The 18,304-nt window shown below is 39.1% G+C and overlaps 1 protein-coding gene across 1 annotated transcript in view; it reads right to left on the reverse strand.

Annotated features, from left to right (window-relative positions):
- Positions 1 to 698: 698 nt before the first annotated feature.
- LRP1B (LDL receptor related protein 1B) overlaps positions 699 to 18,304 on the reverse strand; it is a 1,835,733-nt gene continuing 1,818,127 nt past the window's right edge. The window contains exons 90-91 of the mRNA XM_063932605.1: positions 10,560 to 10,658; positions 699 to 8,492 (exon numbers count right to left, since the gene is read on the reverse strand). Coding sequence (XP_063788675.1) covers positions 8,352 to 8,492; positions 10,560 to 10,658 — 240 coding nt within the window. The 3' untranslated portion in view covers positions 699 to 8,351. The remainder of the gene's footprint in view (positions 8,493 to 10,559; positions 10,659 to 18,304) is intronic.

Here is an 18,304-nt window from a genome sequence, read left to right on the forward strand (position 1 = left end):
AGATAAGGGATTTCCATAAATTAGAGAACCTTGCTTTAAAGTCTACTAAGATTCATGTAAAAACTACCTCCCACATGGACCCAAGAAATCCACTTGGGTGGTATTCCTTTACCACCCAATGCTCAGACACCCACTCTAGGGGTTCACTATTCTCTAGGTGAGGGCGGTGTTAATCTTTAAAAAAACCTTTATTGTGCATTTTGTGTGTGTATATGGAATTACATTTTTTTATCTTTATGAACTTGTAGATACAAAGCAATTTTGTTTTTACCGTTAGTTTAACTGTTCAAATAAGCAATTGTCTTAATGTTTGGGTGATTTATCTTGGTGATGGGGTATGTCTACAGGCCCTTGTTGGGGAGACCCCAAAAGGTCAAGGCATACTAAGAAGGCCTACAAATAAGAGTTCTGAACTGGGTACACTACAGTCAGTAAAGCATCCTGTCTAGCGCACTCTGGATTCTATTGTGTATTTTTATGTCTTAAGTGCCCACTAACTAGGGCTCTTCCAGTGTTGCTGCTACATTTCAGTGTGAAAAAGGGTATATATATATATATATATATATATATATATATCATCATGATGCAGTTATACCATAGTTGATTGTACATGTGTTAAAACTGTTTTATTAGTAGTACTTTAAATGTTACAATTAATACAAGCATCAACTCATTCAGTCTGGCTACAAAACAGGTTGAAGTCGTAAAAACCATTTTAATGGCATAAAATGTGTCTTGAAACGTTAGTATAAAAGCCACCAATAGCAACATATGAATATAAAAAACAATGTTTCTTTTTAATGAGCATAATTCAAGGACATCCTTTCACTATTGAAAATACCATGAGCACAATTATTCTCAAAACATTTCTGTTGGTTGGTTGTTTGCTTTTTTCGTAAAACAATGATGTATTTGATTGTCACTTTGTTACTTACTGTAGTTCTTATGTACAAAATTATTTTATTTTTAGTTAGCCATCAGCTTGTTACTTAAAAGCTTTACAAACTACAGTTAACTTTATATGCACCATTCAGTTACATAATCCAGTTAATAGTTATTGTTTAGAAATTACTGAACAATTAATTATAAAAATGTAAGTGACTGTCATAACCAAAATGTTAAAAATATATGCAATAAAATGAGAACCTACTTTAATATGTAGAACGTTTTTGTCAAGCAAAATTTCACAAATATTACATAAATCAATATTTTATAAAGGCCTCAATATGGCGGGTTTTAGAAATAGGTAGTTTGCATGCACATTGTTTAACAAAAAACGTATAAAACAGTATTTTTTTCTTGTTTGTCATTGTACAAAGGGAAAAGAGCATACAAACAATCCATTTATTTGGTTATGGTAAAAAAAAAATTAGAATGGAAAATTATAAGCCCTGTTTCATGATTCAATATTAACTGCATATTTTGTGCCTCTCAACATCTACTATATAAATAATCTATTTCTTTATGACCATAGAATTTGTTGACCAAAGAATACATTTCATACTTTTTCATACTTTTCTAATGTTTTACAAAATGTCAACATTTGTTATTAGATAATTATCAAAGTAGTTTATGTCAATATTTGGTTAGTATTTGGTTAGTATTATTTTTTCCTTCTGTATAATACTTATAAATGCAAAGGGGAATTATTATAAAATATGATCACTATATTAATATAATTATTAAATCAAAATAAATATATAGATTTTTAAATTGAGAATTATTTAATAATAATTGGTTATTATTTAATATCACAAATTTAAAGATACAAATAAGACTGTGCTATAAACTCCTTTAATTGACTACACACAGTTGATGCTGTTGGATTTGAAAAATAGACATCAACAACAGTCAACTCAGACCACTATACATAGGTTCGGTGAGAGAATGACTTTATTGCAATGTCCATTTAATTATTCTTAAATTTGTGATATTAAAATAAAAATGTATTTTATTATGATAATTACCTTGTTACTTTTGCAAGTCAGTCGGACACAGTTTAAGAAACCAGCATGTTTTCTGCAAGTTAAATTTAAAGTGGCAACTGGTTAAAAGGCTGGATTTGCCTTAAAACTGGATGCTGTTTTAAATTACGCATCATAAGTAAAAAAAACATGCCAGTTCCTTAAATTCAGAACTAATAACATACATTGTGCACATTATGTCAAATTACTATAGAACTAAAGACAAAACAATATCGCACAAATGTAATTAATTATAAAAAAAATGTTTATGGTAAAATATTCTTTTACTGCTGAACAATTTGTAACAATAAATAAATCAAGATGTGTCAAAACAGTGTAATGGAATCTGATCTAATTACTGATTCCATTTATTTACTAATTGTGATTCTGCTACTATGAACAATGTTCTAAAATGTAGTTATCAAATAAAAACATTATTTTATCCTTGGTACTTCACACGATTGGCATTTTTGACCTTACACGCACTCTAAATTAGCAACAGGAGTTAGAATGAAAAAAAAGGAACCTAAATCTTTCTTTATTACAATGTAGAAAATAGCAATGTAGGAGATATATAATTGCTATAATTATGGGTTTGTTTGGGGTTTTTTTGGGGGGAGGGCTTTCTATTGGCTGAGTGTCATTTAGGTTGAATTGCAAAGTTTCTGAAAATGATCAAATGCAGCCAACTGTCACCTGTAATTTGTGGTTCCACTACACATAAAGACCCCCAGGATGTCAGGCAAGGTCTACAATTCATTCACCACCAAAATTTTAGTTGCTTTGTTTATGTTCTCAATCTAAAGTGAGTATTATCCTCTAATAGAGGTACAGTACCACATACTGTAACATAGTCATTGAGTCTAACTTGCACTAGGCTGATTATGTCAAGCTGCTAATACATTTCTATCTGTTAATGCACAGTGCTCTTTGGTCCCTATGTTGGTTACTTGACTTTAAGTGACAATTTACTTAGAAGATCCTTAATTATCATTACTATGAGATATTTTACTAAACTTTTCAGTGTACAATTCTATGCAAGTCCGATTGCACAGCAAACAAATAAATTAAAAGTTGTCTGAAAGTGGAAGGACCCATTTAAATTAAAAGCAAAAGCATTCACGGACCCGTGTTATAGTCCACAATTCTGGTGAGATAGTTATTTGAATTAAAGTGGCAACTAATTGCTGCTTCAAATATATTTAAATTGTGGTCTATTACATTTATCCCTCAATTATCACAATTTACTATTTAAATGGATGTAACATTTTTCTTAAAATTTAGCCCACGAACTGGTGTTATTTATATATGAAAATGTATTCACATCTTAGACATTTGTTAAATACTACTGTATTTGACAAAAACATGTCAAATAAAAAAATGGGAGTACATTATGTCCCATTCTTTGTCCCGGTAAATGCTGTCACTATTACAAAAATACAAAATGAACAAACTTAGCTGAAATTTTAGTCAGACCACATTTGTCAGTATATCTGAAAAAAATCAAATACAGTCATCAGGGACAGGATTGTCACAGACTGAACCAACTGGTGGAGTAGAACACTGCCAATTTGTTTTTTTAAATTCAAATTAACACTTGATGGGTATATCTGCAAATCTGTTATTGACTTTCATTCTGCCTTTAATAGAAACTAATAGCAAATGAGCTGTGCAAAACATTTTGATTATATTGTATTTGAAGTTGAACAATGTCTGTAATGCCTTTTCCTAATGAATATACTGTACTGTATGTACTATTCCGAAAATGGTTCAGGAGCTGCTCACTGGGGGCTGTTATAATACCCCTGAACAATCTGCAATTTTGCAGTCTGTGTCTATTAGCAATGACTTTAATAAATAAAAATGTACTGACTTTAAAAAAAATCAATTAAAAATGAACAGAGCATTTCCATATTACCTTTCCTTTTATATAACAGTCTATATAACAGACTATTGCCCATTTTCAGATAGATGATCATGATATCTTCATAGCGTTAAAAGCAAAATAGTAAATTTCAAATATGTATATTTTTTATCTATTTAACTTTTAGCAAAATTTTATTCAGACAATTAGAGTCCATTGTAAGTCAGAGCTTACACTGTATTATTTAACTATTAGTTAACTCCGCCATTGTTCTATAGAGTGTTCTATAAAATGTATTCAGAAACACTATCTGTGGATAGAGAAAGTCTCTATTCAACTGTTGGTTAAGCCATTGCAATTAAAACAACCAAAGGTGTCTTGATGAATTGTCCTCTAATAGGTTTACTGCTGATTGTATTGATTAAACATGTGAGTGTTTTATTGTGAGCACCTTAAATAGAGTACACAATGCCACTGGAGTCATCTTTGAAAAAGTCACGGGTCACGTGATGAAATGCGTCAGTACTCCTCCCCCTTTCTCACTGACCGACCACACGCTCTGGGACACTTCGCATAGCCCTATTCTACCGGCTACAGGAGCAAGCGGTACGTGGTCCAGTACAGGACGAAGCCGAAGTGTTAGTTCCGTGCGGCTGTAGTGGCCGATCATCAGCCTCTCTCCCTCTCATTTCTAACGGACGGTGCGTGTCCAGGGAGTATTGGAGGAGCTTCACCACACACTGGATCCCTGCAGCGGCTTTCATTGAATCAGCCGCACACCTGTCTTTCCCCACACACTGCAGCGGGTGGTGTACGCCCAGGGGAATCTGGTTTACAACAGCGTGATCCTGGCCTGTACGGTTAAACCCTCCAACTCTACAACCTATTTGGGCTCTCTGGACTTACCCGAGGACGCTCGGGTCTTTTTAGCCCTATTGGAGAGGTAATTCAACAATTTATTTCCATCTATGTACCGGCTTCTGGAACTTTGAGGCGATTCACAATACAGCCCAAGAATATAGAGCCTATAATTGCTCTCAGCATTGCTATCTATATTCAGCAACTGTGTTTCATTTAACAACTTAACAGCTTTATACAGCAGCCTTGGCAACAGTGTGGCAATAGTTGTTTCATTTGGATTGCTGCTAGCCATCTAGTTGGTATCTAGTAGGCATTTTTGTTCTTATCATCCGTTGAAACAATATATGCAATTTATGTGAGCTCTAAATTCAACATACGTGGCAATTCAGTGAGGATAGGGTTTTATGCAATATATTTTACATATGAGCTTGTGCTAAGCAAAGTGTATTTTATATTGGTCTATAATAAATATTTATTTTATATTTTTATCTGACTCTTTGGTTGCGAAAAAACTAGGACTTCACAGTGTCAGAATGAAATGAGCGCCTCTATCTAACCCTTTTTCTTTCCGATCCTTCCAACTCAGGAGTAGCACACAACTCCTTATAGAGGCGTACGTACATTTGACACTGTTAATTCCAGGTTGAGGATATCAGTCCTGCTAATGTATAACTGGTAGACATAGGCGCAGCAATTTTTTCTTCTTTTTTCTGTCTTACACTGTATGACTACATACTCGCGTTTAGGTTTCAGATTGCCTTTTAAACTGCTCTTAGTACTAAGAGTATTTAAACCTTAGCATTCACTGACATTGCAATGCCTAACTGATGATAAGATCTGTCAGCACTTTGTATTTTTTCCTGGCACCTTAAGGTTTGGGAAAAAAATTGTTTTGTTTTTCCTGTGCCCACAAGACCATCACGTGTTTTGCCTTGATTCACTACAGTATACAATCTGCAGTTAAAATAATTGCATATAATACAACTTTACACCACATACAAATGATACAACACTTAGTTTGTGGTGCTAACAAATGCTATATGGTACTTGGTATCAGAAGAGTGCCTTAACCATAGTAAGGCTATACTTCCATTTATCACACTTGGTTCTACATTTATCAGATTCAATTCTATATTAAGTTAAGTTAAGATGAGTAATACTTTGGTTTGGTTCAGTGGCATACCTGACATATAATATTTGGCACCCAGGGCGGGCCATTCAGTTTGCAACCACCCCCCATCCCCCAAACACACCTCCCAACATTTAATAGTATGAATAAGGGAATTTGTGCTACCAAAAAAAGGGACATGGTCTCACATGAAAGGGTTGTGGCCTTGGACTGTGCCCTCACTCCTATCACTTTGGGGACATGCTCCAGGATCACCACCTGCACTGTTTAGATGTTATGCACATGCGCATGGCATCTATTCAAAATGCACCGCAGAGCAATGATGACTGAGTGCTTCCTCAACATTTCCCCCTGCACTGGACAGTGGGAGGTAGGCCTCACTGTATGCTACACAATGCCCCCCAATACTCCCCACCTACAGCAGACTCCTTTTGAAGCCTTCTGGGTCTCTGCAATCAGGCCACACACCCAAAAAGTGTAAGGGCACAGCTCTCTATGACACTGTATGTGCCTTCTATCAGACTTGTTAAATAGCTAAGGGCTCATTAAGACCACTGTGCCCTGACCAGGCAGAGAGGAATGAAATAAAGGTTTCATAGAGGACAGCAAACAAAATCAGGTTTACAGGTTTACTTATACTGTAGTAAAGTAAGGTTCAATAAGAAATTCATTGGAAAGTGTAGCCCTGCAGTGTACATTATAAATTGTAGTTCTCTCAGTTCACTCATTTTTACAATGCGCATTGGAATATTGTTTTTATTTGTACTGCCTATAACAAGTTGACAATTGAAAAAAATCTGTTCTATTTTCATTGCATTTTTGGTATTGCAATAAATGTACTAACATTTATTCACTATTTGCAATTAGTTTTATTTGTTTAAAGATGTCAATTTCCAAATAACAGTGACATTAAACTCTAAATATCTTTGATGTAAGATACAGCAGTGTGTGATATTTATTTTATATTTTTCTAAACACCAGAATTCCTGGTTTTGCATAAAATGATTGCAAATTGATCAATGCATGTTACTGTGTTTCTGACAGTGTCTGTCCTAAGTCACTGACTTAGGCCAATCAACTGCTCTGTGTGCAGCAATATGCGCTATAAAACAGTAAGCTGTTTATAAAAAAATATATATAAACAAAAAAACAGTACAGTAACACCATTTTGGAAAGAGAATGTTATAAAAGGTTTGGACAGCTAAGGCAGATATTGTAGAAATTAAGTACATATTTATGAAGCATTTTTGACATTCCTATTTATGAAATCCCATGTCTATGGAGGTAAGTGCAGTAGTGGAAGTGAGATCCATTTTGAAAAGATATAGAGTAATACTAATAATTCAATAAAAATAAAAACTTAGCAAAATGAAATATTTGTCTTTTTTGTAAACATACCATACATATAATCTTTATACAATGTTTTGGCAGAACTCCAATTTGGGAATATTGAAACACATACCAAATTGTTTTCTTTCAGATGGCTAATAACGAAAATGCATATATGGTAAAACATAATGTTAAAGATTTCTTCAAAGATCAGTGTTGTTTGAAAAATAATAACAACTGTAGATCATTGGCAGATGTTACGTGGGCAATACATTGTCGTTCGACAATCCAATCTGCCCATTGGTGAACATTGATAATTGTTGACCCATTGGGGAATCGGGGAAATTCAACATGTTAGAAATTCCCAAATCATAAATTCTGATCATTTTGGGGAATCTAGATTGTTCCAAATGTTGGGTTTCTCGGATACCTCAACCTCAGCAGAATGGGAAATTGCCCAATGTAGACTACTGTAGATGTGTGGGTCCCTTTAGGCAAGAATGATTGCAAGTAAACCTGGAATTATTGTTGAAAGCCAAAGATGTGGTTGCTATATAAATTCAAACTTTATTTTTTCCATCTCACAGCCAGGGATTACATCCCACATCCATCCAGATTTTCTGTGCACAAAAGTTCATGGCCTGGTGGATTAATAGAAGGTAAACATTGTCCTTTTCATAATAATAACCTCATGAATGTTGGGAGGTTTGGCCGAAGTTTACAGTATGTTACTTGGAAAGTGTTTTAAGATCTGAGAACGTAAAGGATGCTCTCTAATTATAGCTGTACCAATATAAATGGCATATATTAAAATGTTGTAAATATTGAAATTCAAACTAATCTGTTCCTAACAAAGTGACTGTCATTTTGTATTATTTAATGAAAAGACAATATTGAACCTACAAAAGTTCATATAAAAGGGATTTCTTATTTTACACTACAAAGGAATAGTGTGTTCTTTTGTGTTAACAAATAAAATGGTCTACTATAACAGCAGCATTTATAGATTAAATTGTACCGTAGTGCAGTTTATTTTTCATAAAAATACCATACAAACGGTCAGTCTGGTCATCAGCAAAACGAAACAAAAATGAAAAAAGAGGTAATGCTGATGACAAAACAATTATAATACTGTTGGTACATAGAAAAGTAATCCTATTTTATACATTTATACAGAGTATAAAAGGTAATGGAACAGCAGAGATTAAGCCACAGTCTCCCGGATAACATTTTCTATTTTCTTTGGAAGAAGTTCTCGTCTTTCTTCTATGCTGATTAAGGAATTCCGACAATTGTGTCCATCCACAAAAAGTTTTGCATAAACTGGGTTGGAGTAATTTGTTGGCTGTGGGATAATGAAAGAAGAGATATCCATTAGTACTAATTTTCTTTATTATAACACAAAATTGAACCAACTGGCAATCGTGTACATATTTCAGATTTGGGCACATTTCAAAGATTTGCTGTTTGTGAAATCATGATTCTGCCTAAAATCCACATATAAGTACAGCACTTTAAAATATTATAATTCAATTTATTACTTTAAAAGTACAGTCCTTTTTATCATTAGTAGTAATTAAGACAGTCATTGAGGTCAGGTCGTTCTGGGGAGAATCATTGTGTTTATTACTTATCTTATGGTGATTGCTAAAGTGGGGATAATGCCAAAATCTATTATCATAATTCAAGGTGCTATATGCAGACTTTAAAGAGACCCTATAACCAAAATTGTTCATTACTTTTAATTACGTTTACATATACCTTCAAGAAGTGTATAATTTATAGTTATTTTGAGGAGATTCAATGGCAATCAATGTTTATATACTGTAGTAAATCAGGCTTGTGAACCAAAATATCCCATCACTGCAGACAAACACATGTTGGGACTTCCAAGGTGGTTGGACAACCATATTGTCCACCTCTCCAAAATACAGTATAAGTAACGTTAGAGATGACCATTTACTTGTGCTATGTGGTGGTGTTGTAGACGAATATTTTTTCTTCATCAAATCCTTAACTTAATCTAGCAGTTCTAAGAGCAAATTAGTTTCATTTTTATTTTTAATAAAAATTTATCTGGCAGACAATAAAAAAAAAGGTTCCAAAATGACTATTTCAATCTGCTATAATTGATTTAGAAATCAAGGAAAACAAAAGTTTAACTTAATAATATAGTGCAATAACGTATTAAATCAAATTTAAGCTGCAGCTGCAATAAAAAGTATTTTTTGCAACTATATTTTACATTTTATTTAAATAAAGATATATTCTAATGCATAACCATTAATCACAAATGCAATGCACCTTACCCACAAATTCTAATATTTTGTTTGTTTAAGATCCATAAGCTGAATAAAGATTTTAAAGTAGGACTCCCTGTAATCAACCACTAAGCTAAATAAACTTTACATTGAAAAAACGCCTACATTGGGATTGTCCTTTGATTTCTACAAAGAGTTTCTATGTTGATGTATTTGTTTTATTTTTGTAACACATTTAATTTAGAATTTTGCAATTTCCACAGTGTTATGTGACTATGGGCCTAACTCAGCATGGATCACTATTCAGAGAATTAGCAATTTGAGTGATTATTGAACAACAATGCATGCATATCATTCGCATTGCACACATGCAAGGGGTAATAGCGACAGAAAATGCATACAGATCGTAAATGCAATGTAGCAACTGTTTGACTGACAGGAAGCCAGCGTTTCTGGGTGAAAACCTGCCGTTTTCTGGGGGTGTCAGAAAAAACGCAAGTGTGACCAGGCATTTTTGAGGAGGGTCTCTGACATTAGCGCAGACCACTTCCAGGCCATCTCAGTCGCAGATCAGTTGCAGCCTCAGACCTACAAACATTTGCTCAGACGGCATCTTTCTACTCGCAGACAACTGCAATTGTCAGAATGATGATCCATGCTAATGTAGGCCCAATGATAGCTAAAACACTGAGCAGAGAGACTCTGAACTCTATCCATTCTGTGTGCTGAAAAATCCTCCCCAATCACATAATATGTTTAGAGCCTGTGTGCGTGGCTGGCAGCAATACTGTTTCTCCTCCGTAGAGATTTTGGAAAGGAGATAATGATTTGTAGGAAGACAGCTAAGGAAATTGTCTGTCAAATGCATGCCTCAATAGGTTATTAACTTGCTATTTAAAGAAATGAAATTTCTGTTTGTTTGATATTTGATTTAACATAATCAAAAGAAATAGCACACATAACATAAACACTATCACAATATAACACAAAAAAAAATCATTTGAGGTAAACAAACATTCATAAAAAAATCATTTTGCAACAATTGAATAAGTCAGTTTCAAGATGAAGTTGTAAAACTGAAAATAAGACGCACAAAAATAAAATGAATCATGCAATGGAGATGTGTCAATAACAGGTGATATTATTCTCACCCCTGGTGCTAGTGGTCCTTTCAGATCTGAATTTAGGTAGATAGGCGGTGCAGTATGGGCCAGTTTGAAAGCGGTAGGCCCACCCGCTATGAACCTGGACTGTATGCAAATAATAAATATATTAGTATTGCTGGTCTACAAAACCCTTTTGTCACATTTCTTGGAATAAAAAATGATTTGTTTATATCAAACAATGATCTGTCAGAAATATTCTGCATGCTTTTGTTTTCAAAAAGACCAAAATATTTTGGTACTACTATATTGTAAGATTCACCACCAAAAATCTGCTGTAGTATGAGGTAAGGCATATTTATTTCCACAGGATCTCCAAATACACAAGCTGCAAAAATACCATTCAATAGTTAAGGATTAGGCAGCTGCAGATGCCCAACAGAGATCTGCATTGATACTGTACATGAGTGAGGAAAGATTTCAGATATGGCATATGCATCCATATTAGCAAATTGACATGTTTTACCACTTGAACCAGACAAAGTGGATGTGCTGTATCATATACACACATACTGTATCAGAGGAAACAAAGCAGTTTTGCACATCAGATCAACATCCTCTGTTAGAATGGTCGAAGAATCACAACAGAGCACCAGTTGTTTGTATTTTCACAAAATTGAAAACTATTCAGCAAAATGAAGTAAATATTAACTGGCAAATGCAGTACAGTAGTCCAAAAGACAGAGAACTCACGTGCAAACCTTAAAATAAGCTGTCATACTGATTTATGTACTTCTATCACTGCAACACTTTATTCTCTAATACCTGTTACATTTTATATACAGGTTGAGTATCTCTTATCCAAAATGCTTGGGACCAGAGGCATTTTGGATACCGGATTTTCCCGTATTTTGGAATAATTGTATACCATAGTGAGATATCATGGCGATGGGACCTAACTCTAAGCACCGAATGCATTTATGTTTCATATACACCTTATGCACACATCAGGAAGGTCATTTTAGCCAATATTTTTAATAACTTTGTGCATTAAACAAAGTTTGTGTACATTCACACAATTCATTTATGTTTCATATACACCTTATACACACAGCCTGAAGGTCATTTAATACAATATTTTTAATAACTGTGTGTATTAAACAAAGTTTGTGTACATTGAACCATCAGAAAACAAAGGTTTCACTATCTCATGCTCACTCAAAAAATTCCGTATTTCGGAATATTCCGTATTTCGGAATATTTGGATATGGGATACTCAACCTGTACTGTATTAATCAGAAAGGCACAGGAGAGATCACCTGCATCACTCCATTTGGGTTGTTTGAATTCAATACCATGCTCTTTGGAATAAATAATGCCCAAACCACCTTCCAGCATGATGTGCAAGTGTTGGGGTGAATTAGTCAGACCAGACTGAACATCCGACACATGTCAAATGGCAGATATAATGAATTTGAGACAGAGTTGGCCAAAACTGGACAAATTTGATACCATTCTGAATTAGTCTAGACACACTGAGAGACCAGTATATGTATGTGTATTCTCGTAGATAGCAAGTATGTGCACCAATACAGTACCATTGCCAAACATCTGATCGACATTATATCTAAGAAACATGCCTGAATGGATCCTAGAATATGAGAGTATCTTCAATCAATTGAAAAATATTTGTCCAAATCCACAGTACAAACTGCCCCTGACTATGGCAGGGGTTAATTGTGTAGACTGATGGGGAGATGGTCATAAACTGTGGGTATTTCTACAGTAATATAGTTGACCGAGAGATGGCATATTGCACCACTGTGAAATAATAATTTGCCATTGTATGGTCACTAAAGAAACTACAGTCATACTTGCACTGTATGGGCATGAGTTCTCAATTGTTACTGACCATAATGCCTCAGTTGACTACATCCACTGTGGGAGACAATACATAGTTGTTGAGGTAGAGCTTGGCATTACAAACCTATAACTTTAGTATCTCTCCCAGAATGGGAGGGTTTATAGAAATATCAATGGGTTTTCGTGACAAGAAGAACCAAACACAATATCTTCAACCACAATGACCCAGTCAGTGGCTTTTGCCCAGCCATCATACAAACCGCACTTCCCTGTTATAAAAAGGTAGAAGGATATTCTGAGAGCTGTTTACAGTATCTACCATTTTTCAAAGAATAAGAATGTCTGATATTTAATCTGACCAGGGATCATAGGAGTGTTGTTATTCTGTGAGGTCAATATGTATTGTCATTACCAACTGGGTTCACTAATATACTGATTTGAGGACTTTTAATGAATGATTATGAAAGGGGGTTAAAAATAAGGGTATAGACCAGATTTAGTGTGCTGTTGTTGGGGACTGACTAAGGCTGGGTAGACACCATCACGACTTGACGGCGTACCCGCTGTTAAACTGACAGTGTGGAAGATCCAGGTAAGCATATCCATTTACAATCAGTTGCTCGATGTGTCGGTCTTGCATCACAGCCAGTGGTCATTTGAATTTACTCACCCAGCTGTGACATCCGATCACACAGCAAATGTCATTTGCTGACATATCATTTGCATACACCCACCTACCCACTAGCAATATATCGGCCATTTTCTTGATCGGACGATAAATCGTCTATTGTGTACCCAACAAAAGATAATCTGTGTGGTATTTTGCTGTGGACTAGACCACTGTTTAAACTAGTAGATTCATTTTGGACCGTAGACTCTGTATGGTCTCTCCTACATTATCCTTCCTATTTCCGGTGTGGTCTGGGGGTGGACGCATGCTCACAGAGCTTTCATCCCGGGAACCATAATTGCACAATGAGCACCCTGCATTCAAGCCACCTATTGAGTTTACCTCCCAGTTGGCAGCTCTCAATGCACCCTCACCTGCTGCTAAGGGGCCCTTGTGAGCTGTTCCCAGAGCCACTGTGGCTCTACATCATGGCCTGCTTACATGAGTGGAGCTTTGGGATGGATTTTTGCGCAATTTGCACATCATCAGAGGATTCCACTGGCACTGGTCTGGGATTGACTCCAGCTGCCGTGATGTCCAGTGACCATAATTGGCTTGCCTCCTGTTGCCTGCTTTAGATGTGGCTCTGTGGGATCTGAGCCAGGCCATGCCACTGCACCCTCCTCTGACAGATCCACCTGACAGATCTTTGGTGTCTTCCTGCTGCAGTGGCTGCATGCTGCATTCGCCTGCTGGCTAGGTGCATCAGCTTCCTAGCTGCATTGGTGCCCACAGCTCCAGGGGCTCCCTGTCTCCAATCCTGCTGCTGACCCCTTTCTGCTGCAATGGATACCTCTGTCCTCTGCCTTGCTCTGCAGAGACCACCAGACACTGCTTCATGTTTATGCTGCCCACTTTTATGGTACACATGGTTTAGCTCTCATATTACTCCGGAACTACCATTTCTTTCTGTCTAATACCTTATGTGTTTCTGCTTGCACAATGCTTATACTGTCTCCTACTATCTACTGTCGCTGCTTTTTACCATGTACTTCTGCCTTCGCACTGTATGATATGTATACAGTGTAATGTTATGTCCCCACTCAGGTGCACCTAAGGATTAACATGTACATCTTAAATTCCTTAATTCTCCACTCTCTCCTTCACCTAGAAAAGTGCCACCCTGCTAACCTCTCACATTAAAGGTGGAGGGGGATAGTAAATGCATGAGAGAAAAAACAGACCAGTAGTGCAGTGATCCTTGGATAAAATGGCAATTTAATTTCACACAATGCACTCACATGTTAAAAATATTTACAAGCCTATAATGCAGTAAGACCGTAATATATATCCTGTGACAGGTTCTCCCACAAGTTACCTAAGATGGTATAGAGGCATGGCACAGAAAAGTTCTGGATATCCAGCTTAACCACCAGGGGGACCAAAGATCGTTACAGTCACAGTCCAGATACTGTATGCAGGTCACATAGCCACTGCTCAACGCGCGTCGGATGTCAGTCCTTTTTCAAAAGCTAATGTGCTTTTTTCTCTCTCATGCTTTTTCTCTGCCCCACCTTTAATGAGTGAGGTTAGCAGAGTGGCACTTTCTAGGTAAGTACAAACCCACAAATGTATTCAATTAAGTACAGAGAGTAGTGATATGTCCAAGAGTCAATGTTTGGAGACCGAAATAGGTCCGACTGTTACATGATTAGGGGGATCCGGTATGATGGTCAGTTTGTAAGCAAAGGAACAATCAGGAGTTTAGCATTAACAAAAAACAGCAGACACCTCATTTGCTGCAATGCCCAAATATACTTGCCATACAAACTGGCACATACACATAAAATATATACTTAATACAGGTTGAGTATCCCTTATCCAAAATTAAAAATCCCAAATTTTTGGGTCCCCTACTGAGATAATAACATATATCTTATATATTATGGGTATATACAGATATAAGCTCTGCCCCTACGATGCCACTCCGCAGCATCATCATAAAAAAAATACCCGATGTCCTGCGCTTACACTGCCGACATCACTATTACTCCCGGGATGACCCCACCCATTGTGACTCCCCCATGCGCGCACGCTGCGGACCATCGCCACTGGTAAATATACTTACCAGTCCAGTGAGCCAGTGATCGGTGCTCCTGCAAGGCTGCCAGGCATCGGATCCTGTGCACTGCTGTGACCCCCAGTGCTGTAAAGTACAGGGACGTGCGGTGAGCTAAATGGCTCAGGAGGTACTGGCTAGCACCAGAGCCAGATTTACACACAATATAAGAGCCAGAGGGTACATCTGGGCATTATACACAGGTGCAGCAGTATAAACTCCTGGAAATTCGGTGAGTTTTGATCAGAGATGTGTGGAAAAGATAGACAAAGGAGGAACTGCCGTACCTGCCATAGACTTTTTACTCCAGAGTTTTGGTTATAAAAATGAATACAATAATGCAAAGGAGCTATTTGAAACAAATTCTTTGTATTTTTCATATACTTTCTACAATCAAAACTCTGGCGCAAATGTTAGTATGACAGGAAAGGCTCTGCCTCACCTGCCTCACCCCACCGCACATCACTGGTAAAGTGAGCAGCATCAGTTTACAGCACCAGGGGTCACAGCAGCACATAGGAGGTCCCGATGACTGGCAGCATGCAGCGGAGCACCGCTCACCGCTTCCTGGCACTGTACAGTATGTATGTTTTGTTTTTTTTAAAACTGTGATCAGCTTGTGTGTCCATCACGAATATTGCGCCAAAAGCCCTCTAATACATTTGAGTGATACTCAGTGGTCGAAGTGGGGCGGTATACGGCGGTATGGTATACCGCCACTTCTTCCACTGACCCGGAAATGAGCCCAGAAAGTGCAGAAGGAGGCGGGGGAAGTGGCCATCCTGCTGCACATGGTGCTCCCCGTCCCTGCGCGGCGGCCGGCGGCTATGTAGAGTGCTGTATTAGCTCACAGCCGCTCACCGCTGCCAGTTGCCCGCGCATGCCGCTCACCAGCCGCCCGCCGCTCCCGCTCACCAGCCGGCCGCTGGCCCTGCTCACCAGCCGCCCGCAGCTCCCGCTCACAAGCTGACCGCCTGCCCCGCTCACCAGCCACCCGCCGCTCCCACTCACCAGCCGGCCGCCGGCCCCGCTCACCAGCCACCCGGCGCCAGCTCACTGCTGCCAGCAACAACATAAGGTAATGTTCCTCTGCTGTCACCTCTCTCCCTGCTGTTCCTGTCGTCAACCTCCCTGTCGTCACTCTCCCTGTCGTCATTCTCCTTGTCGTCACTGTCGTCACTCTCCCTGTCGTTACTGTCGTCACTCTCCCTCTGTCGTCACTCTCTCTCACCGTCTCTCCCCCTGCCTCTCTCTCTGTCATCACTGTCTCTCTCTGTCGTCACTGTCTCTCTCTCTGTTGTCACTCTCTCCCTGTCGTCACTCTCTCCCTGTCGTCACTCTCTCCCTGTCGTCACTGTCGTCAATCTCTCCCTGTCGTCACCGTCGTCACTCTCTCCGTCGTCACTCTCTCCCTGTCGTCACTCGCTCCCTGTCGTCACTCGCTCCCTGTTGTCCCTCTCTCCCTGTCGTCACTCTCTCCCTGTCGTCACTCTCTCTCCCCGTCTCTCTCTCTTTGTCATCACTGTCTGTCCCTGTCATCACTCTCTCTCCCTGTTGTCACTCTCCCTGTCGTCACTCTCGTCACTCTCACTGTTGTCACTCTCACTGTCGTCACTCTCTCCCCCCCTGTCGCCACTCTCCCTGTCGTCACTCTCCCTGTCGTCACTGTCGTCACTCTCTCCCTGTTGTCTCTCTCCCTGTCGTCACTGTCGTCACTCTCTCCCTGTCATCACTCTTTCCGTCGTCACTGTCATCACTCTCTCTCCCTGTCGTCTCTCTCCCTGTCGTCACTCTCTCCCTGTCGTCACTGTCGTCACTCTCTCCCTGTCGTCACTCTCTCTCCCTGTCTCTCTCTCTTTGCCATCACTGTCTCTCCCTGTCATCACTCTCCCTGTCGTCACTGTCGTCACTCTCACTGTCGTCACTCTCACTGTCGTCACTCTCACTGTCGTCACTCTCTCCCCCCCTGTTATCACTTTCCCTGTCGTCACTGTTGTCACTCTCCCTGTCATCACTGTCGTCACTCTGCCTGTCATCACTGTCGTCACTGTCGTCACTCTGCCTTTCGTCACTCTCCCTCTGTCGTCACTATCTCCCTGTCGTCACTCTCTCTCCCCCTGCCTCTCTCCCTGTCGTCGCTGTCTCTCCCTGTCGTCACTGTCTCTCCCTGTCGTCACTGACTCTCTGTCGTCACTCTCTCCCTGTCGTCACTCTCTCTCCCTGTCGTCAATGTTGTCACTCTCTCCCTGTCGTCAATGTTGTCACTCTTTCCCTGTCGTCAATGTCGTCACTTTCTCCCTGTCGTCAATGTCGTCACTTTCTCCCTGTCGTCAATGTCATCACTCTCTCCCTGACATCACTCTCTCCCTGTCGTCACTCTCTCCCTGTCGTCACTGTAGTCTCTCTATCTCCCCGTCTCTCTCTCTCCCTATCTCTCTCTCTCCCCGTCTCTCTCTCTCCCCGTCGTCACTCTCTCTCTCCTTGTCGTCACTCTCCCTGTCGTCGCTCTCGTCAGTCTCACTGTCGTCACTCTCACTGTCATCACTCTTCCCCGCCCTGTCGTCACTCTCCCTGTCGTCACTCTCATCACTCTCCCTGTTGTCCCTGTCATCACTCTCTCCCTGTCATCACTCTCTCCCTGTCGTCACTCTCTCCCCATGTTGTCACTGTCTCTCCGTCGTCATTCTCCCTGTCGTCACTCTCTCTCCCTGTCTCTCCCTGTAGTCACTGTCTCTCTCCCTGTCGTCACTGTCTCTCTCCCTGTCGTCACTCTGGCTGTCCCTGCAGTCACAATTTCAGCTCATTCAATGTGCTACAATGTGAATTTCAGCTCATTCAGTGTGCTACAATGTGAATTTTGGCTCATTCAGTGTGCTACAAGGTGAATTTCAGCTCATTCAGTGTGCTACAAGGGGAATTTCGGCTCATTCAGTGTGCTACAAGGTGAATTTCGGCTCAGTGTGCTACAAGGTGAATTTCGGCTCATTCAGTGTGCTACAAGGTGAATTTCGGCTCATTCAGTGTGCTACAATGTGAATTTCAGCTCATTCAGTGTGCTACAATGTGAATTTTGGCTCATTCAGTGTGCTACAAGGTGAATTTCAGCTCATTCAGTGTGCTACAAGGGGAATTTCGGCTCATTCAGTGTGCTACAAGGTGAATTTCGGCTCAGTGTGCTACAAGGTGAATTTCGGCTCATTC

This window comes from Pseudophryne corroboree, chromosome 7 (genome assembly GCF_028390025.1).
Source record: "Pseudophryne corroboree isolate aPseCor3 chromosome 7, aPseCor3.hap2, whole genome shotgun sequence".
NCBI classification, from domain to species: domain Eukaryota; kingdom Metazoa; phylum Chordata; class Amphibia; order Anura; family Myobatrachidae; genus Pseudophryne; species Pseudophryne corroboree.